Genomic DNA, 25422 nt, shown 5'->3' with positions numbered 1-25422 from the left:
TGATAATCAAATAACATATAGCTAATCAACAAGTACAAAAATTATGTGGCCAATCATTGGAAATCTGCTGCTTCTGTTGATTTTCTGAATATCAATTAAGGCATAAAAATTGCAACAAAAAAATCATGTACAATGAGCTTAGTCTAAGTAAATTTCATTGTTGATCAAAGTGAAAATGAATGTAAAATTGAGTCCCAACCATGCAGCGAAAATAATTCTCCAACCTATAATTGTGAGCCCAACAAGGTTTGAATCTTTAATAGGGTAGGAGTTAGCAAATCAGCTTCATTTTATGCATAAACTCTAGCATTTGTGCATAGTACAAATTGGTTCTTCATGTGAGACCATACCTAAAGAATGAATGGTAAACATGTATCTCATGTGAGCTGGTATAAGGTGCACAAAACTATCTCGAATCAATATTTCTCAATCATCAATTATTTGAGCTCACGATCCTTCCTCTGTGCTCCAGGAGCATTAAGATTTCTGGTTTACTAAACTAGATTATATAGGAGGAAGAGTAGCTCGATGCCGCAATAGCTGCCGTCCATGACGGGAATATGTTTAAGAATTCTTGTGTCTCTTGCTCCAATTTCTGGTCTAAAACTGCTAAATCAACCCTTAAAACATGCGGTTGCTTTGTCTGCAAAGAACCCAAAACCAATTACTTTCCATCTTAAATTTAACAATTTCGGCACCTTCTGACTTATATGCAAAAATTAAGGGTAAACTAGTACATGGAAACAGTCAGGTTCTTGGGTCAATTTCACTATTTTGGGGAATTTTGAAAAGCAAAGTGATGTGTAGATTTCTGTATCTAATTGATAAGCTCCTCCTGTTATATGCAAATGTATTGTTCGTCGAAATGACCATCATGTTCTCGTTGATATGTTTTCAATGCATTCTTCTATACATAATGGCAAAATTTATACTGACCTCCAACCAGAATTTCCAGTTTTCTTGTGTGTCACTTCCGGTTAATCTGCATATGTATGATGGTGGACCACCATTTACAGTCTCTGGAGCTGCATGATGCACGATTGTGAGTTATAAGATCACATTAGAATTCATTAAAGCAGTAGTTAGCCTTGTAATCACTTTTTGTGGGTTTACATCTCATATTGATGTTTCACACCAGTAATGTAATGTATTACCAAAGAACAAAGAAGAATATTAATGAGCATATCTATTTATGCTTACCAGGTAATTCCTGATTAGAAAATGACCAGTTCAGAAGAGGGCCTGTTATATTTAAAACAGCTGCCCAAACCTCATTCACAGATCTGCCAGAAAAGAATGGAAAGTAAGCAACTATATGCACTAACAGTGAAAGAAATATTAGTTTACTAACCCTAAGTCAAGTTCAACATATGTCCGTTGGAAGCCAATATGTTCATCCAGGTCAATATGTTGAACAATGATGTGGGGAAGATTTTGGTGGTTTTTAAGATTCCTGCTTTTTGTCGGAAATCTGAATGATTCAACAAACAAATATGATATTGGATACAAACCCTGTTCACAGACAAGAACATAATTTAGCTTTTCTCATCACGTAATGTACATTTTCACATAAAGCAATGCATAATTTAGCTTAATAAACAGAGGAATCTGTACATGTTATTGAAAAGTTCCCTAACTTCTAACATTACCAGGCCAAAATCTACAGAGATGAAAGCTGAAACCTATACCATAATTTGTCCATAAATGCATCATTCTATTTTCTCAGTGAAGAACCATAAATGTACGTCTCTGGGACGACATGCACCGCAGCTATTTCATTTTAGTAAAGAGAGATTTAATTTAACTACATCAAACACCATTGCACTAGGTGGAAAACTACTCGTCATACTGACAGTTCAAACAGCCAGGCAGATTTCGCAGCAGCCAATTATAAATAGATTTAAATTACACAAAATATTACCATCCAAGTGCCATCTGGAGACCTTCGTGCAGTCTTTGTATCAAATTTGGATATACCCATCACATGGCTGGAAATGACTGGTACATGCTTAAAAACAAATGGAAGGGAATTTGCATCGAAAACAGCAAGGTCGTAGTGAGACTGTAAAACTTCATTTCCTGTAAATGGTCATAATAATAGATAGCATTTACATTTAAGCATAGATATGAACCCAAAAACCTTGGATTTGAATAAAATAGAGAACCTGTCCTCTTAGTTAGGACATTTAAGCATTAACATAAATAAGAAATAGTATTACTCTTTCAGTAATGCCAACAGGTTAACCATACAGTGTACACCAGTGTTCCTTACATGCGCTTGCAAAAAATACATGGACAAACACACTATGCAAGAGCAGACAATACATCGCCACTTCATTTTACCACTGATTCATGGGTTTGCTTTCAATGAACCAACCTCACACGATCTAGATTATTGGATATGATGCCTCACTTGTATGTGACAATGTACCCTCATTTTGAAGTACAACAGCTGGCTATACCCTAAAGCCTAAAACTGTCAACTTAATGATTTTGGACCAACCCTATGAAAGGACACTTGAGGTACTTAAGGGCTCAACTGCAATCGGCAGTGCCTCCATCAGAGCTATTATATAATCTTATGAGGTACTTTGGCTAAATGAAATGGAGTGCACATCATTCATAAGTTTATCCTGATCTGTTTTATTGATCTAAGTTAGGCCCCCAAATCTGTACTCCATATAAAATAGCTGAGAAGCAATGTGTCAAAATGCTTCGTAAAAAATACAATTTGAGTACTAGGCGAATAGCACTTTATCTCTTTCTTTATCCATACAATTGGAATCCCTCTCAATGTGCAATTCAAAACCTCTGTGATGTCTGATCCTGCCCTACAACTGTTCCATAGAGTAACATGATATCCCACATAAGCTCATGCAGGTCATACAAATCCTATTACTTGCCCAAGAACCTGGTCATTAAGACTCTCAAAAGCTATAGAAAAGTCCATAAATTCCTCCTCAACAAAAGATCAACGTATAAAAAGTTCACGATTCATGAACTCATAGAGAGGAAGTATTAGAAAAGTATGGAACACTTTGCCAATAATTGTAAACAGAACTCTGATATAGAACATTGAGATTCATACACTAGGATATCTCAAATTAGGAAAAATGGTAATTTAGAAGCAAGCCTTTTGAGGAGCAAATTGTTAGTGTACATAATCGCAAACTAAAAGACTATCGGCAAGATAAGACATGAGAGTTGAACCCACAATATTATGGTTGCAAAGCACAAGCATTACCACTACATTCATGAGGTACAGTAGACTGTGTAAGCATAGGACGGTACACTTGAAACATGGCGAGGGAAATATGGGCAATTTGAGCCTAGCAATGGCTTAACGGTTTATAGCTTCAAAGATAAGTAAACAGCTTGGTTTGGTTTCAAATGTTACTAATCGGGTTCGGGTTCGGTTCGGTTCAGTTTTGAATTTATCAGTTTATCGGCTTATCGGTTTCTGTTTATGTGGTTCGGTTTAAAGGTTCAAAGATAAATAAACGGTTTGGTTTGGTTTCAAATGTTACTAATCGGTTTCGGTTTGGTTTTGAATTTATCGGCTTATCGGTTTCTGTTTATGTGGTTCGGTTTATACGTTTATACGTTTATAGGTTAAAAAATACTCAAAAATATTCTCTATAGGCTCTAACTTTTAACTTCTAATTTTAAACTCTTGTTTTAACTTATTAAATTTTATATGTATTATATGTAGAGTCTCCTTTTCATTTATGATGATCAATTATGATAAGTATGATGATCAAATTTATGATCAATATGATGACCAAATTTATGATAAGTATGATGACAAATTTTATGATAAGTATGATGAATCAATTTATGATGATTTTCTCACACAAATTTATAATAAGTATGATGATTAATATCAATAAAAAAATGGTTTGGTTTGGTTTGGTTTTGATTTATGATAAACCGGTTTAGTTTGGTTTTAAATTTTTCGTAAACGGTTTGGTTTAACGGTTCGGCTCTAAACGGTTCAGTTTAAATGGCTTCATAAATTTTAAAACAGTTTCGTTCAGTTTTTATTATTAATAAATGGTTTGGTTTGGTTTGGTTTCAAGGCCAAGAAACCGAACCGAACCGGGCCCATTGCTATTTGAGCCCATATAAGACAAGGTATAAATACCTCATTATTAAAGCAAAGCCTTACCTCAAATTATAAATAGACAATGAAGGAGTCTTTAAGAAACCAGAGGTGACGAATAGTCTCCAACTAAGTTATGAAGGTTCTCTTGTTCAGTGTAATAAGACACCAGAGAATGGGCTAAAATTGTATGTGTAGTGATCCATGCAGCCTCACTGTATCACATCATACAGCTCTCTATCAGAGCAAGCCTTTTTTGGCATTTATTTGTAGAATCATGGGCCTCTAGATTGCTTACAGCTTAATGCTCACAAATCAGCCAGATATTAACCAGCATCAGTATCACCTAGGAGAATCATGCATCAATCAAGAGTCTTAGTATTCTTATCCTTAAATCTATGGATGATACCATTGATGCTTTTGTATGGAGCTCAGCATTCTGCATTCTGAGCTTTAGGGTAATCACCAGAATAATACAGGTAATATTTTCCACAAAACATGTTGAAATTAATTCTCTTTGCTGTATGGTTGATAGTTGGCTCATCCCCCATCCACATCCCACGTCACTATGCCCCATGCAGATCTATCATTTGACCCCATGCAGATCTACTGTTTGACGATTGGAGGGTGGGGAATAGAAACTCTTGATTGGTATTGATCCATACGAATCAGGGGGAGGGGGACAACCAACCACGATCATCCATGGCCGGTGTCAATCGTGCGACGTAAGCCCCCCTACGATTCAGGAGGTCTTTGCCAATGTTTCTTTCTTTTGTTTGTTTAAGGGTTAGTCCTACATCTTATTACAGCAATCCAGACAAATAACTCTAGGTGATAACATTTCATTTTTTTTTGTTTTCTGACATAATTTTTTTAGCTTTGTTTATTCACGACGATTAGCTATATAAAATATTCATGCAATGCATCGAAGGAAAGTGATATACGATACCTTTTGTTTCTATTGTATGCTGTAGTAGCACCCTCTTTGGTGCAAGCGAACTGTAAGGGAACATTTGTGTTGATAAAACTGATGAAATGACACTTAAACATAGAAAGAATTGAATGATATGCCGTGAGGAAAGCCATTGCCCAATAAAAGGAACCAAAGGACCAACGGTTTGACTCACTGCACAACCAGTAATCGCTGCCATAATTATGTCTGGAACAAAAAAGCCTGCAGAGAGAACACATTCTCTCTCTAACTCTCTCTTAGAAGACATTAGTATAACTTTCTTTCTTTCTCTTAGAAGACATTAATATTTCTTTCTTTCTTTTTCTCTTTCTCTCATTACAAATAAGTCACCCAGTTCAGTCATCACTACTATCATAGATATTAGTCATGCACTTTTATGCTTGTAAAGCATCTCAAAAATCATTCCATCAAATACAATAAAATAATTATTGTGGAGCTTTAGGAAACCTGGAGCTTTTATTTTGTTTTAGTATGTATGACATGAATTCACCCATATTTGTGATCATGATTCGTCTCATAGGCTGATTTGTAGACAAAGACCAATGGTGCTTGGGACTGTTCGTACTAGAACTCAAGAGAATGCCAAGCAGCTATAACCATACAACCGTAGGGCAATTCAGTGGTTTGGGAGAATACCTAGCAGTCATAACCATACAAATATTATTATATGCTGATGATATTGTGCTGATCTCTGACACTCCAGAAGGACTAAAAAGACATCTAAATGACTTAAAAGCCTTATTTAAGGACAAAGGTATATTAATAAACATAGATAAAACTAAAGCATGGGTACCAAGATCAGAACCATAACTCTTCTTGGAAGAGGAAAATGTGGCAAACACATGATCCTACACTTGCCTAGGAGTAACATTCAAAGATACGGTAGTTTGGGAGAATGCCTGGCAGGTATAGCCATACAAATATTACTATATGCTGATGTTAAAAGTGTTTCATATGGACAAAATAATGTTAGTAAACATAGATAAAACTAACGTGATCGTGTTTAACAGTAGGCAAGCATGGGTGACAAGATCAAAAACATAATTCTTCTTTGAAGAGGAAAATTTGGCATATCCAACAGCTTTGGGAGCTCCAAGGTTAGCACTTATGCAAACAACTAGCTGAACATGGAAATATTCATTGTTGGTATGCTGAAATCCAAGAATGGCTCAAGTCACGTGGCATAAACAGTAACTGCACTACCCCCACTCTGATATAGCTCGAATTGTCCCCATCTAAACATGACCAAAGTGGAAACGAATTAGAGTGATCCAAACTGATATGATCAACTTGGAAATCAAAATAACATGGATCAGCCCCACAACATCTCTTGGTAGGAAGATGGCCCGCTGTAAGACACATTTTACACATCAGAGGATGGATTCATCATTAGGCCCTCTTATATGTACATACATCTCTACCTTATGCACTGTGCAAGTGATAGGGCAGTTGTGAATTCGTCACATTAATTATGTGATTGAGGTAGGCAGATATGCAAGAATACCTCTAGAAGGAAGAGTTTGCCAATTGTGTAAGCAGGGAGTGGAATCTGAAGAACACCAGGTTTGTCATTGTGCTGTTTTTTATGAAATAAGAGGGAGATACCATTGCTTCTTTAAAGAAGACTTCATCACACTATGAAAACATTTCCTGATTATTGTTAAAGACGTTATTAATTGCTTCATCTTACTTTTTACCAAGCATATATAGTTAATTTTGAAAAGATGCAAGCATAGTCTTCTTATTTGCGATAAAAATATAAGCATATTTTCTAAATTTTCCTTTATATTACATATATTATGTACATAATATTATCGCTATTTTTTAAAAACTAAACCAAAATGTGTGTTATAAAATTCTTGTTTAACATTATTTTCCCTAATTATATTTCAAAGAATGCGTATTAAAATGAGCACACTTTCAATCGGGGCAAAAGAAAACAAACATGGTGAGTAGCCAAAGAAAAAAGAGGAGATTTATAAACAAAATATACTTCAGCAAACTAGAGATATAATTCCAGCATATGTTAAGGTCCATCAGATCCCAACCACTTAACATATACATGGAGATTGGTGTTACAGAACTATGGCTCATATTATTGCATACTTAATTCATAAAAGAACATTCATATCAAACCTTGCTGCACACAAAAATAAATGCGTTGAGATTTATATCATACTAGAATGAAATACTAAAAATGTATATCAGTAATCAAATCCCAACACAAAGCCGTGGTTTCATTCTATTCATAGTTTTAGAGAAGATTGAACTTTTAAAATTAAGATCACGCATTCATAATGCTACAATGAGAGACATCTTACCATATGGCTGAGGCACAGAGCCGCTCATTCCCATTTTTTCTTGAAGTACTTGCCAGATAAGGGCATCAGAATACAGAGAGAACAGTATTGGGATAGCCAATGTAGAAACATACAGAGAAAATGTTCTGCATGAACAAAAGAAAGCAGAGTTACACAGTTTGCAAACGTTACTTAAATAAACGAATAGCAGTATCATGATAACATTCCATTTCACAACTTGTAAGAGAACACTCTATTTGGTGAAATATAGTTATATTTATTTGTTTTCTAAATCTTGTTTGCCATCATTTTTGCGTCTTGATCATTGGCATCAAATCTCAAGTCACTTTGATTTACCTCATCTTAAAACTGAACAAACAAACCCAGTGTTTGGTCATCCTCCTCAAGCTTCCGAATATTTTCATTCAGTGACCCATTTCTTTTCTAAACGTCTGACAACTATGAGGACCAGATTATATGTGTAAATCTATTGAAACAAAATTAGATGGTCCCATGTAACAGGGGACAGGATCAATGCCAACATATGGGATGCTACATATAAAACTAAAATGGACGAGGACACATGAGAAAAACGTAACTAGAGCATTCACAGTAGAGTAAGTAGTGCAAGGGGTATCTGTTCCTCACAGCATCCTTCTGTCCAGCTCAACCTACAGGCTCTGAGAATAAAAATCTGTAGCATTCCAATGTGAATATTAATCCAAAACTGGGATGGCCAATAGTGATTCTAAGAATTTGGATTGCATGTGTCCTCAGATTTTGACTGCCAATGTATATTTCTCCCAGATATGTTTGAAAGTATGCTTTTCAAACTTCTGAATTTATAAATGACCTCATAATAGATGTCACAGAATTTGTGAGGATTATAATTTGACATGTACAAAATCATTTCCAATTTGTTAAATAGAAGCAAAGGATCTTAAATAAATTCAATGAAAAATCTCCAGCAGTGAAGATAAGGATAAGGAACATACAGAATTGATTGTTTACCGAATGCATTTTGCAAAATTTGGAACAAATAATAAGCTGCAATGAGCGAAACAACCCAACAAAATGGGATACATCCATTGCCTACAATATGGGTACCAGCCTGTATAAAACATAATTTACTTAATACTGCTTAACAATAGGCCATTTCTGGTCAAACAAAACATCGCCACCTGATGTTTTTACACAGAAATGAACGACACTATGTTCCATTCCACGTATTAAGTTACCCTAGCTAAAAAAAGCAGGCAGAGTAATGAAGAGGGAAAATACTGTATATGAAACATGTGTTTCATAATCCATCTTAAATTTAACTACAAAATGATAAACGTGGTACATCAACTAGAAAGACAGCTAGCTCACCGCTTGCTCTGTGTTTGCGCTCACCCACAAAATATAAGCTTTCTGACCATGTAGAGAGCAAAAATATAGCAACCAATTCCATAGACATGATATTGCTATCTCAGGTTCTCACATGAATTTGGATGGAGTTGATCCCGACTCTTATCAACAGATTAGGATACATTATTCGACAACTCAGAAAAGACGAGAAGAATGTTCTCCTTGATTAGATACATAAAACTTGGCACATAGCGGAATTCTGGGGGAAGTTAGATCCCAAATACGTAGCAAATTCTGTATTCAATGGTTATGCAGACTACAAGAGGCTTCATATTACATCTTTTTAATGATTAGTACCCAATTTTGTATTTGAACTAGCACTAATGCACATCTCTAATCTGCCAAACGGTGATATTTCATGCAGACTGTTGGCTAGATTTGACAAGATTTGTCTTATGTTTGCATGTATGCTGTATTAAAGTAAATAATGTGACAATATATGCATTTTTAATTCTTGCATTTATCATTTATACTATGTCATGAATTGGTAACACTAAATGTTTCAATCTGCAAAGTACTGTTGAACATCTTTAATCTGACACTTATGATATTTCAAGCAGATTATTATTTTGGTGGTGTCAAACTATATAGCTGCCAAACAGATTTCTCTATTAATTTTTGGTTCGGCCTATGCACAGCTTATATTAGGACTTTCCATTCTTGGATAAGTCAGTTTTGGAGAAGAGACCAGAGAAAATACAATTTAATCAACTGAGCATAATTAGAACGTTGAATCATTTTCAGTGTGAATGCATGCACCAAGGATATGGTACTTACTGCTGCCAAAAATGAGTAGACACAAATTGCTCCCCACTGTGTTCCCCATTCCATAGCTTTCTGCATGCAAGAACAAATATTGGTTCAGAAAAAGAGCAATGTCCAACTTCAATTATTGTTTACACCAAGTCTTCCTATTGATGCACACTGAAATACTTGACTGCTCCATGGCATAAGGCATGTAGACATGAGATTAAATTTGCTGCAGAAATTATGTTTTACAGTCTGTAGTTAGACTTCTAGAAAAGATTTTTTTGCTAGTCTAAGGCAATAAACTAATATATCAATTGCATTGATTGAAAAAGATGGAATCAGAAATAAATATATTGAATGTTCTATATTTTTTCACATATAGCCAAGATAAATGTGAGTAACTAATAACCTACATGGGCTAGAAAGAGAATAAAAGGGTCTAGAAAAAAATCTAAAATAATGTTTCATACTTTGGATACAGAAATTCAGTGATGCAACTTGCCTTTTCAATCACAATGCACACTAAAAGGATACATCTTGTACTTAATCTATGTGCAGGGACATGTTCAAACCAATCAAGTGATACAGATGTTTTTAAAGAATTGAAGTGAGAATGGATAATTATCACTTAAACATCTGTATACCTTATTACTAGATCCATTGGATGTTTTCTTGTCCATGAATTGTTCACCTAGTGCGGCCCTTGGTAGCAGTAAACCAGCAAAAGATATTGGGGCATAAATAAGACAAGCCAACCATGGATGTGCAAACCTACATCCAATCAAGAAATTAAAAACAAGGAAAATGCTTCTTGAAATCTGCAATCATAAGTTTACTATAGTAAAAGAACTTTAAAAGAAAGCCAATAACTCTACTGTCATTGCATGGGAAACATGTGCAAGAGCATTAAATTTTATAATTACAGCCAAGATAAGATTACTTACCATGTCATTGCTGTTGATGATGGTAATAGTCGAATGATTGCTAAGACAACAGGAAAAATAACTCCTAAAACCAATTCGAATATATGAAATACTGCACCTGGTCATTTTTTCACAAAAGGGATTGTTTAAATTTGAAAATGAATACCCAGTCAGAAGTCAGATTCACAGATACATTAACACATTCACAGATGTCAGATTTTCTATGCACACCAAACAAAAGTAAGAACACAATGACCATGAGGAGAAGAAACATTAAGCCAAGATAAGCCAATTGAAAGAGAAGGTTAGGCCCAATCACCAGATGAAGTCATATTCAAATTGTAATAATATGTATGCAAAATAAGTTGATAACTCCTTTTTTGGATACTATTAAACACTAATAAGGAATGTGCAATGAGAATCCAATTAAGCTTCATTCCATATGCTGATTTTGCCTTCTAGTAAGCTTCTAGCATGTACATTTTTCAGATTTTCAAAACTGCCTAGCAGTTTCACCATGGACTGTTATTTATACTTCAGAGTTGGAAAGGGTTGTAAATGAGAAAGTTTTACAATATTTGAAAACTTCTGCAAATTTCAAACTCAAGTGCCCTCTAGAAAGGAAGATCTCTCGTCAATACAAACAAGTCTTGTGAGGACGCAAAGACACAATACAGAATGTACCTTTCAGAATAAAGGAAATACGTCCTGAAAATTGTTGAATTCCAGAGGTTTCATAATCAGTAAGACTTGCAACAATCAACACAAACCCTAATGGCAATGTGTGCAATGCTAGAGCAGTGTTGAATGAATAATACACCTGCATACAGCATAACAAATACAAAAACTAATTTAGAAAACTTTGTAAGTTTGAACCTGTGCACAAAACGAAAGCTTTGACAAATTTCTCACCATAAACCACCCAAGGAAATCAAAAAATACAGATCTGGTATCAGTGGTTCCAATCATTTGATTCTTAAGCTGCATTCTATCACTTGAATTATGCAAACGTTGCGAATGAGTGAAAGCTTTGAGCAAACTCATTAGATTTTCACCTCTTACTTGCATGCTTCCAGGACTGCCACATGGATTTAGAGTGAGGTTTCAAATTTTGGAATAAACTGTCAAGGAGTTATTGATAATCCAGCATTTGAGACGTACACTATTCTTTCTGGTACATCATATGGTGTATGATAAAAATAACCCTCCAACAAAAGAATGATATCCAGGCCCGGGATGTCACCATAGTCTTCAGAAAACATGCGATAGTCAGTATCTCCTGGAATATGAGGAAATATATCCTGCAAAGAAATAGAAAACTTATGCTTGTTCTTTTTTATTGGTTTAAAAGAGAATGACATCACTACTGCATTCTCATACATTTTCAATTACCCCTAAGATATTCGAAATAGAAGATAAGTATTACCTGTGCTGCTGTATTTGCCATTGGATAAATGGCTGCCTTCGCATATACTTCAGCAGGCCATGATCCAGGGCCAGACTGGCAGACCAAGTCTAGGGAGGGAACAATGGAAGAAAATCAAGACACTATCAACCTAAGCATTTAGCATAACGGATCTGAGAACACAACCCATAGAATACACATTATTACATTTGAATGAGGAGTAATGATATTAAACAATGGCATTGAAAAGTATGAGAAGTCAAACTGAGGAAACACCACAGCATGTTGCGAATAGTGTCTTTTTCTAGTGTGACTTGTAAATGATTGGATTCCAACATGATTCTGCATGACAGAATTTATGCTCAACAATTCCTACCGTCAATGTATTTTTCAAGCATGACTTAGCTTAAACCCTTCTACAATATTCGTTTAAGAACATACTGATCATGATTTAATACAAGAGGTAGAAAGTTATCAATTTATCTTTAGCCTCAGAGTAACTACATGCTACTTCAAGCAGTACAGAGTTTATTGATCCCCCAGTTCCACGCCTCTTTTGTTGTATATTTTCCGCATTTTCTATGGTTTAATTATGTTCCTTCTGTAGCTGTTGCTTCATTTTTTGAAAGCTGAAGAAATAGGATATACACAGTGTACCAAGCCACTATGCATGTATTCTCCATTCCATCACTCACTTCTAGCATTGATGATGGCAGACTCATTTGCAATTTTCCACAGTTATTCAAAAGCATTTGAAACCTAAGACATGTTAATAATGGATGTTTAACATTTACCAGGACCACCAGTGCCTGATGCTTCTATATTAATTACAGCTCCTATTGTTGATCTCCACTTGTGCGTTGTCATGAATCCATGGGCTGCCTATACAATGAGGTTTATGCATTAGTTATACTTCTAAGTTGTCAAAGGAAGAGCAGTGCCCAATACAGCATGATCAAATAATATATGCTTTGAGACGTAAACTGAGTGCTGGCCTCTTATGATTCTTAATACATATTTTAGACCTTAGTTTAGGATTACGTATTTTTAGCATTCACTCAATTTTAAGTTGAAGAGACCTTTTTTAAGGTCTTTTGAGACATTTTTAGTGTGTTACTATTAAAGAAACATAAGATGTCTATTCCTTTGTCTACTGTGCTAATTATTTGGGATCTGACACAAATATCCAAATGACATAGTGAGCACCACCAATGACATAGAAATTGGAGTATGGAGCTTAAAGCAATTTACATATCAAGTTCACAAAGAAGTATTCTTGGGATATGGCTTAAACCATAAGTATAAATTGGTGATGGCCATATTTGTAGTTTGGAGATTTAAATTTATTGAGAAGATAGCGCACACCCTATTGAGGAGTAAAGATAAACAAAAAAGAAAACCCAATGGCGAGTGGCGGGCATTTACTTGACTCTTGCTACGGTCTACCTAGAGGTTGAGAAGGCTTATGAAGAGTGAGCTGCAACACCCTACAGGGACTGAGGAAGAAAATGAGCCATCACATGACTTTTTCAGAGACCGGACAAAGCTGAAACATAGCACCAAAATAGTGGCGCCGGTTTCTGTTGCAAGCATCATACGACATGAAGTAGTGACTTTTTGAGATGATCCTTGCAATAACATATTCATCATCTTGAGAGTTAGAATTAAAATTAGAATTGTTATTGTCCATTAAGAGGCCAATTTTGACCCATGGGACCAGAGTATACATGTGCTCTTGATATGTGTCTCCTTCCTAAAAAGGGGTATTCATACATTGAAGTACAACGTATCTATGCGTGAATAAAGCATTACACATATGAGCTCAACCTTCTAGATGGTGTCTTAAGTATGGCACTTAAGTTATCACTCCCACTTAAGTATGGCCAATTGTGTCATCAAGGAGTGGAATCTGAAGAACATTATGTTTGTCATTGTCGTGTCTTTTATGAAATCAGAGGGAGATACCATTGCCTCTGTAAACAAGGCTTTGGCCCACTACACAAGGTAATGGAATATGAGGACCAACGATGCCTAGGACTTTTCTTGGTAGAGCTCAAGAGACATCGGGAAAAGTTGTTGAAGAATACAGCCACACAAGCTCATCCACAAAGAAGAATCACAACTTTCTTTAGCCCCATCACTCCTACTAATGTTACAAGTCAATCACAGGATACACAAATGGGCTCCAAACCAGCACATAACAAAGGGGTTACAATTGATTGGGCAATGGCAATTTGTCGTGCACGTAGACCCCGGTCCCATGGACCACGACCTAGACACCCTTGTGATCAACAAATAAAAGCCATTATTTCCCGCCATCGTAGGTGCTTCCCTCGCTTCAAAGACATTTCCATTCTGGATCGACCTATGCTAGAGATCTTTTGAGGACAAAAGCTACAATATACCTAACTTCAGAATCTCACATGTGCCAAAAACTAGATTCCCTCGTTTCTTTTCTTTTCATCTTATTTACTGTGTAATATTTATTTTATTTTGATTTGTTCTCAAAGATGAGACAACACTTAAGATGTAATCTCTTGTTTGGTCTTATAGGCCATTTTGGCCTCTTAAAAGACGTTAATATATCTTTCTTTCTTCTTTCTTTATTTCTTAGTATGTCAACATATCTTGAACGAATTGCACTATATGCCGAGCATGTGAAGAGCAAGTGGCATTCATCCTCTACCATGCCTTCATTGCATACTTTACATGCCTTCAAATTCGTTACATTTTGATACCATGATGCAAACTTCAATACCTAACTTGTGAGATCAAGTGTGAAATAGTGTAAGGGATCTACGAGCATTACTACTCATATTGGTAATGAGATAAGGTTGGATACAATCAATAGGCATTCTTGCTTTATATTGAGACCAACATTCACGGTTGACATTTGCAATGTAGTATTCTAGCTTTTTCCTCTTAGGATCTTCCCACTTCATCCTTAATGATTCCACCAGCCTTTCATCAATCATTACATATTGCATAGTATTGTGAGAAAAGCTGTTAATAGCAGCAGCGGAAGAGTTAGAACAAAATAGACACAGCCAAGCTGTGAGAAGGCTGTTAGACTGCAGTAGAAAAAATGGTTGCAAAGAGTAGAGACACAACCAAAGAGTTGTGCTTGTTTCTAAGTAGCAATAGAAAATAATCTTGTTACAAAAGAGGCTGGTATAAGCCTATTTATACAAAATTGGGAATGGTTGTTTGGTAGTTAAGAGACTCTTGTACTACCAAACAGGTACAATAAACTAGGAATAAAAAGGGAATATCTTGGAAAAAGTGGAAGAGACAAAAGACATTTAAAGCATTGCAGATTCTAGAAAGAGAAGGCATTTAAAGAGTTGTAGATTCTAGAGAGAGAAGAATTTGGGAAGAGAGAGTGTAGTACTGAGATAATAAAGTTGAAAGAGAGTGCAGGTCTGGAGCTGCCACCCTCCAACACCTCCTCTCAGCTCCAGAATGGCTATCAAACATTGAGTCGACCGAGGAGCTGATTAATGGCATGCCTTGGAAGCGGGAAAAAAAAACATAGAGATTGTTGTCAGCATAACAATTCTAAAACCCAAGAGAGAGAAAAAAGGTGTCAATTTTGTCATGTACAGCTTTGGGAACTTGCTTTAAGCCATACAAGGGACCATGTTTTTCTGCTCTGAAATCTCAAAACCTAGAGATTGTTCAACATCAACCTCCTCTTTCAAGTCACAATTAAGGCAGGCTGACTTGACATTCATTTGAAAGATGGTCCATTTGTTGTGAGCAGCAAGTGCAAGCGCACATCGGATAGAGGTGTACCTTGCTGTTGGAGCAAAAGTTTCCTCGTAATCCACTCCTTCGACTTGTGAGTAGCCTTTTGCCACTAAACATGCCTTGTGCTTATCCAAAGTACCATCAGCATGGTATTTTGTCTTGAAAATCCATTTCAATCCAATGACTTGTTGATGTAGAGGCCGTGGGACCAGCTCCCATGTATGATTCCGCTCAATGGAATCAAGTTCAACTTCCATTGTTGCTTTCCACTTTGGAAGAACAAGGGCCTCTTTTGCTATTGTGGGTTCTTTTGATTGCACAACAGTGCACAATAAGGCAAAGTTGCATGAGTGAGGAGGTCGTTGTGCCCTGAATGCTTTAGATTGTGTGTTGTAACCAAGAAATTTGCATTTCTTGGTTTTGGACTCAAATTTCGTCCTTTTATGATCTAAAATGTGAACATAAGATAAGCATCACAACCAAAGACTTTAAAATGAGATACTGAGGGCTTTACACCTGTAAATTCTTCTGCCGGCATCATTCCAGCAATTGCTTTTGTTGGGCAGTAGTTGATGATGTAGACTGTTGTGTTGACAGCTTCACCCCAAAACGAGAGAGGAAGATCAGATTGAGATAGCATCGTACGAGCCATCTCTTGGACTGTCCGGTTCTTCCTTTCCACAACTCCATTTTGTTGAGGAGTATTGGGTGTAGAAAATTGGCGAGCAACACCTCGTTGAGAGCAGAAATGGTGGAAAGCTTGGGAGATAAACTCTCCACCATTGTCTGACCTGATCTTTCGAACTTTCTTCGATGTCTCGTTCTCCACGAGAGCTACCCGTTCTTGAAATTTTGTGAAGGCTTGCGATTTTTCTACAAGAAAATAAACCCAAACCTTGCGGGAAAAACCAAGAGTAGTGGTTTGCATGGGACCACAAAGATCCATGTGCACTAACTCCAAGATAGATGTTGCACGATGAGTGGTTTCATGAGGGAAAGGCTCTCGATGTTGCTTGCCATGAAGACAAGCATCACATGGGCTATTGGGAGGTTTGAAAATAGGAAGACTCTCAACTAGTTGGGAAGAGGAGAGCTTTTGAAGAGAATCATAGTTAAGATGACCAAACCTAGCATGCCACAACGTGGGATCTTCTTGTGCCACCAACGCATGAGAGCCTTGAAAAAGATGAAGAAGATGAGATTTGGACTTTTCCAAGGGGCTATGGGAACTTTCCAAAACTGAGCTATCAAAGTAGACTCCATAACCTTGCTTAGTGATTTGGTAGACTAAAAGTAGGTTGGCAGAGATGCGAGGCACATGTAACACATCTTGAAGAATGACAGGTTCTTCATTTGAAGAATTGTTAAGAAACACATTACCCACACATGAAGCCTCAATGCTTGAGGCATCTCCAATGGAGATTTGGGAGGAGCTAGGTTTCACATCATGCAAAATGGATTTGTCATATGTCATGTGTGAAGTAGCACCACTATCTACTAACCACTCATCAATGGTTGAGGTAGTTGGTCCAGCCAAATGTGAAGTTTGTTCCTCAATGCCAAGGAAAACTGTTTCTTTGGCTGAGTGGGCTGAGTTGGATTTCGGTGTAGGTTGATTTTTGGTAGAAGAAGAGTTCTTAGCATTGTCCCTTTTCTTTTTCCGACAATCCGGCTGAATGTGACCTTTGTAGCCACAATAATGACAAGTGAGCTCCTTGTAAGCTGGGTTGTTTGGCAGTCTTGGATTGGGTTTGTTGTAGGAGTTACCATTTTGCTTCCACTTGCCTTTACTTGTCGCATGTAGAAGCGTCTCATTGGAAGTTTGAGCACTTTTCTTCCTTGTTGCCCTATCTTGTAGCATACCAAGAAATGTATTCATATCAGGTGTGTTGGGAAGAAGAGAAATTGTGTCACAAAATGCTGAGAATGACTCAGGCAACTTTATCATTAGACGATGCACAAACTCAACTTCAGTTGACTTGCTTCCCAAAGAAACTAGTTCCTTTTGGAGAGTAACAAATTGCGTTATGTGATCCACGATGTTGGGAGTGTCATGAATCTTGAAATTAGCTAGTTGGTTCTCAATAGCTATCATTTGAGCATGATTAGCTCGATGGTACCTCTTTTTTATGGATGTCCATAGTTCATTGGCTGTCTCTTCATCTGTATCTTAAAATTGACGAGCAATGCTCGGTTTAATATTAAACATGAGGAAAGCATGGGCACGAGAATCCTTATCTAGCCACGCTTCAATCTCAGCGTTAGATGAGCCAGCAACTGATTTGGTTGAAGAGGATGAAGTTACTGGTGGTTTCTTGTCACTACCATTGACTACATTCCATAAACGATGGTATTGTAGCAAGGTCTTTATTTGTAGCTCCCAATCCAAGTAATTGCTCCCATCCAAGATGGACTCTTTGGGGAGTTGGGGAATGGTTAATGAAACAATCGTGGCATGTGAGGCCATGGATATCCTCCTCTTGAGCTACAACTGGACAATTTACAGCAGTTGTAAGTAGATGCTCAGGGTCTTTCTACTTCTCCCTAGATGCTAGGTGAGGCTCAGATGAGGGGAAAAGAAAAAAAAAAGAACCTCCTCTGTAGGTTGGGAGGGAGGGATAAAAGAAGAGAGTTTTGTATTCTCTTTGGCAAAAATAATCAGGCTGAGGATATGGAGACCTCACTGCTCTGATACCATGTGAGAAAAGCTGTTAATAGCAGCAGCGGAAGAGTTAGAACAAAATAGACACAGCCAAGCTGTGAGAAGGCTGTTAGACTGCAGTAGAAAAAATGGTTGCAAAGAGTAGAGACACAGCCAAAGAGTTGTGCTTGTTTCTAAGTAGCAACAGAAAATAATCTTATTACAAAAGAGGCTGGTATAAGCCTATTTATACAAAATTGGGAATGGTTGTTTGGTAGTTAAGAGACTCTTGTACTACCAAACAGGTACAATAAACTAGGAATAAAAAGGGAATATCTTGGAAAAAGTGGAAGAGACAAAAGGCATTTAAAGCATTGCAGATTCTAGAGAGAGAAGGCATTTAAAGAGTTGTAGATTCTAGAGAGAGAAGAATCTGGGAAGAGAGAATGTAGTACAGAGATAACAAAGTTGAAAGAGAGTGCAGGTCTAGAGCTGCCACCCTCCAACAAGTATCACCCGAAAGCTCTAAAAGATCATCCACACCCCATCTTCTAAACCATTTTCTTATGTCAACCACCCAACCAAATGAGAGAAGATTCCCACATGGAGAAATTAAATGTTGGGTTTTCAAGAAATACCATTCACTTTGGTCACACCAATGCTTCTCTATGGGGTGGAAGTATGGGCCATAGCATCCCTAAGTGCCACCCACCCACCGCCTAGAGGCGGGAAAGAGAGCATATTATGCATTTGAGAATACATACATCCATGGAGAAATTAAGTCTTGGGTCCTCAAGAAATACCTTTCACTTTGATGACACCAATGTTTCTCTATGGGGTGAAAGTGTGGGGTCGTAGCATCCCTAAGTTCACTTGGTAAGTTTAAAAATGTCCAAACGCATTTTCTTACAAAGTTTCTCCAAGTCAAGAAACAAATGCCATACACCCTCCTACACCTTGAGATGGGATGACTTCCCATTAAGATCATTGGCATCGAAAGGGTTGTTGAATGCACGTTTAAGGTTCAAAAGAGCCCCTAACATCAGCTTTCAATACTCATGTGGCAAGCAAGCAAAAAGATCCAAAAGACACATGAAAGTAAATTTTTGTGTTCTTGTTGGATGCAAGATATAGAAAATTGGTTTGGATGATGGGATGCAACACACTTGCGTCCTAATGCATAAATAGATTCCTTTGTGAATGAGGCCTTTTTGCAATGCGAACATATCATGACATGGGGAAAATGTGGAGGCTCATGCTTCACACATTATACTACATGTATTGTACCCAACTACAAAACCATGTTCTTCGCCGAAAGGGAAATTGCACAAATCAATACATGTTAGAGCCCGTCCTATTGTCTACCATCCACACCATTGCTTCCATGTGACTTAGCTCAAACTCACTACGATGTGAAACTTGGCGTTAGGCACAAGTGATGAGAGTAATTGACTATGCACACCTTGCCATAAACAAGTTCGAGATTCTAAATATCACAGTTTGATACAATGATCTACCTTTGATCACATCTGGCTATGTTTTCCACACATCTTTGACCAAACCCAATCCTTGCATGAATTTCTCTAGCAATCACAGTGTGCAATCTTATGTGCAAGGGTTCAAAAAAAATCTAAAGAACCATCAACGTTAAAGGAATTAAACCACCAATGATACTGGGGGCCTGATTGTGAGGACTATTACCAAGAATACAATCCAAAGGCAACGAATTCAAAATACACTCTCTAAAATATGGGAGTTTCATCTGAAGCTTTTCATTTTCTGCAGAAATGAGTTTTACCTATTCAGTTGTAGGTTTTAGGGAAAATCATTCACAAGAAACTCTCTAGGCCAAGCAAATTTCCTTTTAGGCTATTTATGACACCTAATGGTTACCGAAAATAGTGTGCAATCAAATACATGAGTTCCTTTGCTACAATCAATATAATATCCCTACTGCCATAAGCAATTTTTCATGAAACCACAAAGAAGTTGATCCTAAAAGACTCAAGAGCAAAGAATAACCGTTAATGGATTAGACTTCTTATATGAATTTACTACCATAGTAGACATATTCCTCTAGAGGATTCAACAAGAAGTGATAGTTCACACCTCTTGGGCATATTTTGTAATTCTTATACTGGCCATTGTAACAATGATTAATATAATTGCCCTATTTCTGTAAAACCAATAAGTTGAGGTCATACAAGACCCAGCCTTACCACCATAAATAGTTCTTCAGCTCCATTGAAGAGAAAAATGATTGGCTTCGGTGGCACCCAATCAGTATCAATAATCAGACGTACTGCTTCAAGCATAGAAGCTAGATAAGAAAGAAGCCATAGAACTTGGAATTAGAAATTAAACAGAAGAACATCCATTGCGATAAATTATAACTAAGTACCAGTTGTATCACTTACCAACACAAGATGCACAATCACCAGCACCAGGAGACCCGATTGGACTGTCAAAATGTCCATTGACAAGAACAGCCGCTGCATCATTGTCTGCATTAGCTGCTGAAATTCTGCTCTCATATAATGAGTTAATATGTTTTCAAAGCAAGCAGGACAGGAAAGGAAAAAATGTTATAACTTCAAACAAGCTGAGCAAAGAAATTTTGAATGCTAGTTTAACAGTAAGACTAAACAGTTTGATTCATCTCATGAGAAACATATATATGATAAAGCCAAAAAATCTTCAAAAATAGGTTACATAAAAATGTTCAACTTGATGTGAAAATATATTTGAAAGCTCAATAAATTTTTGTAGGTTTGAACAAAAACCTACAGCATTAAATAGACAATTTTTTCTTGAATTTAGCATTTACAGAAATTTTTATGTTATACTCCTACCTAATGGCAATGTTGGTATGATTTCTGTAGGCTAATGCAATGCTGTGCTGTAAGAAAATCATATGAAATGAACCATTGACGGAAGTCGTATCTATCTCCACCCTGGGAAAGAAAGAAATTATCAGCCTACGGCAGTTCAGTGAAAATAAGCATTTTTAAAATATGAATTAGTTTCTGTTTATACAAATATAGTCATTCTAGATCAATACAAAGCAAGGCTAGTTTGTAAAAACACCAGAACCGTAGTGAAAGAAAACCACACTTTGGCCCATACTTAAATACATAGTTAGTTATTAACCATAAACATGCATGCAGCATATCTATGGTGTACATAATCATAAAAGTTGAGTAACTCAAACCTCATATTTGTGCTTGATCGTTTCTTGTATGCCTCTAATTCTGATTGTAGGTAATTTGAAGCTTCAACCAAGCCAACACTTCCTTCCTAACAAAACAAAGTGTCTTGAATTCACATAAACCAAATAACATTAACCTTGTTAATTTGTGTCTTTCAAAACTTTTGGTCCCCAAAATAGAGTAATATATTTATTCAATTTAACTTACATACTCAAAAGCAAAATAGAGTGTATATGTCAACACGGCTTCAAGGAAAAGTGAATGACATAGGATTCAGAAATATCATGGCTGGGAAATACTTGAAACATCCTCAACATCAACTTCCCATGGAACATGCGCTCGAGCTGATGATGCAAGCACATTGACCTCCACATAACAGACTTCTAATAGAATATTTTAGAAGGGAGTTGAGTACCAAGATATGCATGAGCATAACTGGATAAAACATAAAGCGAAATTATCTCATTCCATCCCATACTTCTCTCTAGAATGAAATCAATATTGCCATGGTAAGGAGCCTACTCAAGAATGGTACTTGAAACACGATGATGCCATGAATCAGGTATGCAATAATTTTCAATAACGTAAGAGTCACACATTTGAGGGCATCAACCATAAAAAGCAACTAAATCATTCTTTCAACCAGGTTCCATCAAGAAATATCTTTCTGAGATATCACCAGCTTACAAAGGTTTCTCTGATGACGCCATAGTTGGGCAGGACCAACACTTACGTTACTTCTCTATCTAGGTTACTTCTCATCTTGTCTATTGGTGATTTTACATGTCCCACTACCCATGTAGAGATGGCATACTCACACATGTAGTATCTTTTTAGTGTTTTTCACAAACATTTATTAGTATAAATGTGTTTTTTCTCCAAGAAAGTGAAGATAAATAGATAGATAGATAGGTTATATTATCGTCTTCGAAGGTCAAATATGACCTATGAGACCAAAAAAATTACATTTCACGTGATATGTGTGAAAGTGAGTAGCGACTCTCAATGTTCAAGAACTTTACCAGTGAATGTTGCAATCGAGAGTGCACATTGTAGCTGTGAGAAATTCGTGCAAGGATTGGGCTTGGTCGAAGATATGTGGAAAGCATGGTTGAATATTATCAAAGGCAGAGCATTGTATCAAAGTGTGATATTCAAACTCTCGAACTTGTTTAGGGCAAAATGTGCATAGTCGGGGGAGATAGATAGATTATATTATCGTCTTCAGAGGTCAAATATGACCTATGTGACCAGAAATATTACATTTCACGTGATACGTGTGAAAGTGAGTAGTGACTCTCGATGTTCAAGAACTTTACCAATGAATGTTGCAATCAAGAGTGCACATTGTGGTTGTGAGAGGAATTCATGCAAGGATTGGGCTCGGTTGAATAGATGTGGAAAGCATGGTCGAATATGATCAAAGGCAAAGCATTGTATCAAAGTGTGATTCTCAGACTCGCGAACTTGTTTAGGGCAAAGTGTGCATAGCCGACCACTCTCATCACTTGTGCCCCAACGTCATGTCTCACGTCGCAATGCATGTGAGCTAAGTCGCATGGAAGCAATGGTTCGAATGGCAGATAACGGTATGGGCTCTATCATGTATCGACGTGTACGATTTCCCCGTTCCGCAAAGAATATGGTTTTGTAGTTAGGTGCAACATGTGTAATATAATGTGTGAAGCGTGAGCCTCCACATTTGTCCCATGTCATGATACATTGGCGTTGCAAAAAGGCCTCATTTACAGAGGAATCTAATGATGCATCATGAAGCAAGTGTCTCACATCCCATTTACCAAACCATTTTTCTATATCTTGCATCTAACCAGAACACAAAATTTTGCTTTTATGCGTCTTTTGGATCTTTTTGCTTGCTTCCCACGCAATTCTAAGAAGTCGATGTAAGACATTTTTGAACCTTAAGCATGTATTCAACAACCCTTTCCATAGTCATGATCTCAATGGGAAGCGATCCCGTCTCAAGGAAGAGGAGGGTGTAGGGCGTTTGTTTCTTAACTTGTAGAAACTTTGTAAGAAAATGTTTTTGGACATTTTCAAACTCTTTCCACATAGATTTAGAGAGAGAGAGAGAGCAACCCACTAGATTGATATCTCATATAAGAAAGAAAAAAGGGGTATATAATAGAAATTTGGGGATGTAGGGATAGAAGTTTTCTAGTTTTATTGCTTTTTACAATAATTTACTTTCATGGACTCATAAATCTTTATGCTATCATGTATGTACGCAGCAAGGATACAATGATTGGAAGAAGTTCAAACTCGCACGCATGCACACATTGCCACAAGAAACTTGAACCAGAATAATCCATGGTCCAATCTAAAGGTCCAAAATATCCTCAAGTCTCATAGTTAGGTTATTGCATGTGAATACAATGTTCGACCATTTGAGGCTCTGCCTAACATATCTGACACATCCCATCAGGTCTCAATCTCTGGCTGATATGAGGAACTATATATCTGATGAATCATGTGTTTGAGACCATGGGATTGATGTGAATATGTAGGTACAGGGTCAATCATCAAAATGACCACATCTTATCAGTCATTTTAAAAAGCATCCATATTCCTATTGAATTAGCTCAATAATTTGTGAGTTATTGTCAGACAGCAAGATATCAATCAAATGATCTACTCTTATACAGGCTTTTCCAAGTCAAAAAGCATCCTAGAACTTCTACCTTATTTTCGTCACCAATGTTAAAACCAAGTTTGCAGTAATCTTTCGATTGCATTGTTTGAAAGTGGACTTCAAATTTGGATGGGAAAATATCTCTAAATTATTGGATGTTTTAGAATAGAAACCTTCAAAATGCTGAGATAACTACCGATAAATACCTCTTAATTCAGATGAGGGTTTATTTTGTGCCATAATTTAAATAACTTAACTTCAAACAATTCAGATGATTGTTCATTTCGAACAGTAAAATCAACTAATCGGCTCATCATCACTGGCATTTATCTCTAAATTATCGGATGTTTTAGAATAGAAACCTTCGAAATGCTGAGATAACTATCGATAAATACCTCAAAATTCAGATGAAGGTTTATTTTGTGCCATAATTTAAATAACTTAACTTCAAACAATTCAGATGATTGTTCATTTCGAACAGTAAAATCAACTAATCGGCTCATCATCACTGGCATTTATCTCTAAATTATCGGATGTTTTAGAATAGAAACCTTCGAAATGCTGAGATAACTATCGATAAATACCTCAAAATTCAGATGAAGGTTTATTTTGTGCCATAATTTAAATAACTTAACTTCAAACAATTCAGATGATTGTTCATTTCGAGCAGTACAATCAACTAATTGGCTCGTCATCACTGGCATCCTTAAAAAGAACAAGCAAGAAAATGGACATAAACATGACAATGAAAAGAAGAACCAGAGAATGGAAGGGATTTTTTTCCCAGGATGGAAACTAATAAAAATGAATTCTTAAGCTACAGTGGCGAATTTCCGGAGTTCAGAAAAAGAACAAGAACAGTGACAAGGAAAAGCGGAACAAGAAAAGAAACGATCCCTTCCTCTTATGGAGGATTTCTGGCCACAGATGAATTTATAAGTTACAGAGAACGAAAATGAAAAAAAGCATGACGGAATGAAAAGGGAAATACATAAGGGGAGAAGACGTGGGAAATTGAAGTTTGACGAGAAAGAGAAAATACCTGTCGAATGCCAATTTCATGAGCCAAATGCCAGATGTGCTTCATGGTTCGACCTTCAGAGAACTTGTCCAGCGGTGCATTGTACGGCAAAGGATCCACATGCATGGAGTACAACGAGCGGCGGACGACGAGGAACAAGAGGCCATAGAAACCAAAGAGAAGGAGGAGAGCGGAGGAGGAGGAGGCAAGTCCATTGGTCTTCTGCGCCTTCTTCGCAGGAGGGGCTTCTGCAGACGAAGAAGCCATGAGAAGACGGGAGAGGAA

At 36.9% G+C, this 25422-nt stretch overlaps 1 protein-coding gene across 1 annotated transcript; it reads right to left on the bottom strand.

The window, feature by feature from the left end:
* Window positions 1-147: 147 nt before the first annotated feature.
* Window positions 148-25420, bottom strand: LOC147864565 (Zn-dependent exopeptidases superfamily protein). The gene is made up of 21 exons (XM_087320488.1): window positions 25159-25420; window positions 21466-21551; window positions 21107-21208; window positions 20672-20778; window positions 20474-20574; window positions 12658-12745; window positions 11885-11973; window positions 11620-11759; window positions 11371-11536; window positions 11143-11278; window positions 10480-10576; window positions 10180-10306; window positions 9563-9622; window positions 8371-8486; window positions 7397-7521; window positions 5052-5276; window positions 1922-2079; window positions 1352-1512; window positions 1201-1283; window positions 937-1025; window positions 148-643 (listed from the first exon to the last, which is right to left on the bottom strand). The coding sequence occupies exons 1-21, from the start codon at window positions 25402-25404 to the stop codon at window positions 500-502; spliced, it is 2646 nt and encodes an 881-aa protein (XP_087176614.1). The 5' UTR covers window positions 25405-25420; the 3' UTR covers window positions 148-499.
* Window positions 25421-25422: the final 2 nt, after the last annotated feature.

The sequence above is a fragment of the Azolla caroliniana genome, unplaced genomic scaffold (genome assembly GCF_043228905.1).
Source record: "Azolla caroliniana isolate FFs.n. ecotype wild unplaced genomic scaffold, voAzoCaro1.0.p SCAF_5, whole genome shotgun sequence".
Taxonomy (NCBI): Eukaryota; Viridiplantae; Streptophyta; class Polypodiopsida; order Salviniales; family Salviniaceae; genus Azolla; species Azolla caroliniana.
This window is presented reverse-complemented; position numbering and strand designations above follow the sequence as displayed.

What these genes read in the sequence shown, in the direction of transcription:
- LOC147864565 (XM_087320488.1), bottom strand. Translation starts at nt 25,404, where the DNA reads ATGGCTTCTTCGTCTGCAGAAGCCCCTCCTGCGAAGAAGGCGCAGAAG. An exon ending in CTCCAGATGGCACTTGGATG is followed by an intron (nt 1,513 to 1,921) that starts GTAATATTTTGT and finishes GTCTGTGAACAG; the next exon opens with GGTTTGTATCCAATATCATA. An exon ending in TTCTAATCAGGAATTACCTG is followed by an intron (nt 1,026 to 1,200) that starts GTAAGCATAAAT and finishes TGCATCATGCAG; the next exon opens with CTCCAGAGACTGTAAATGGT.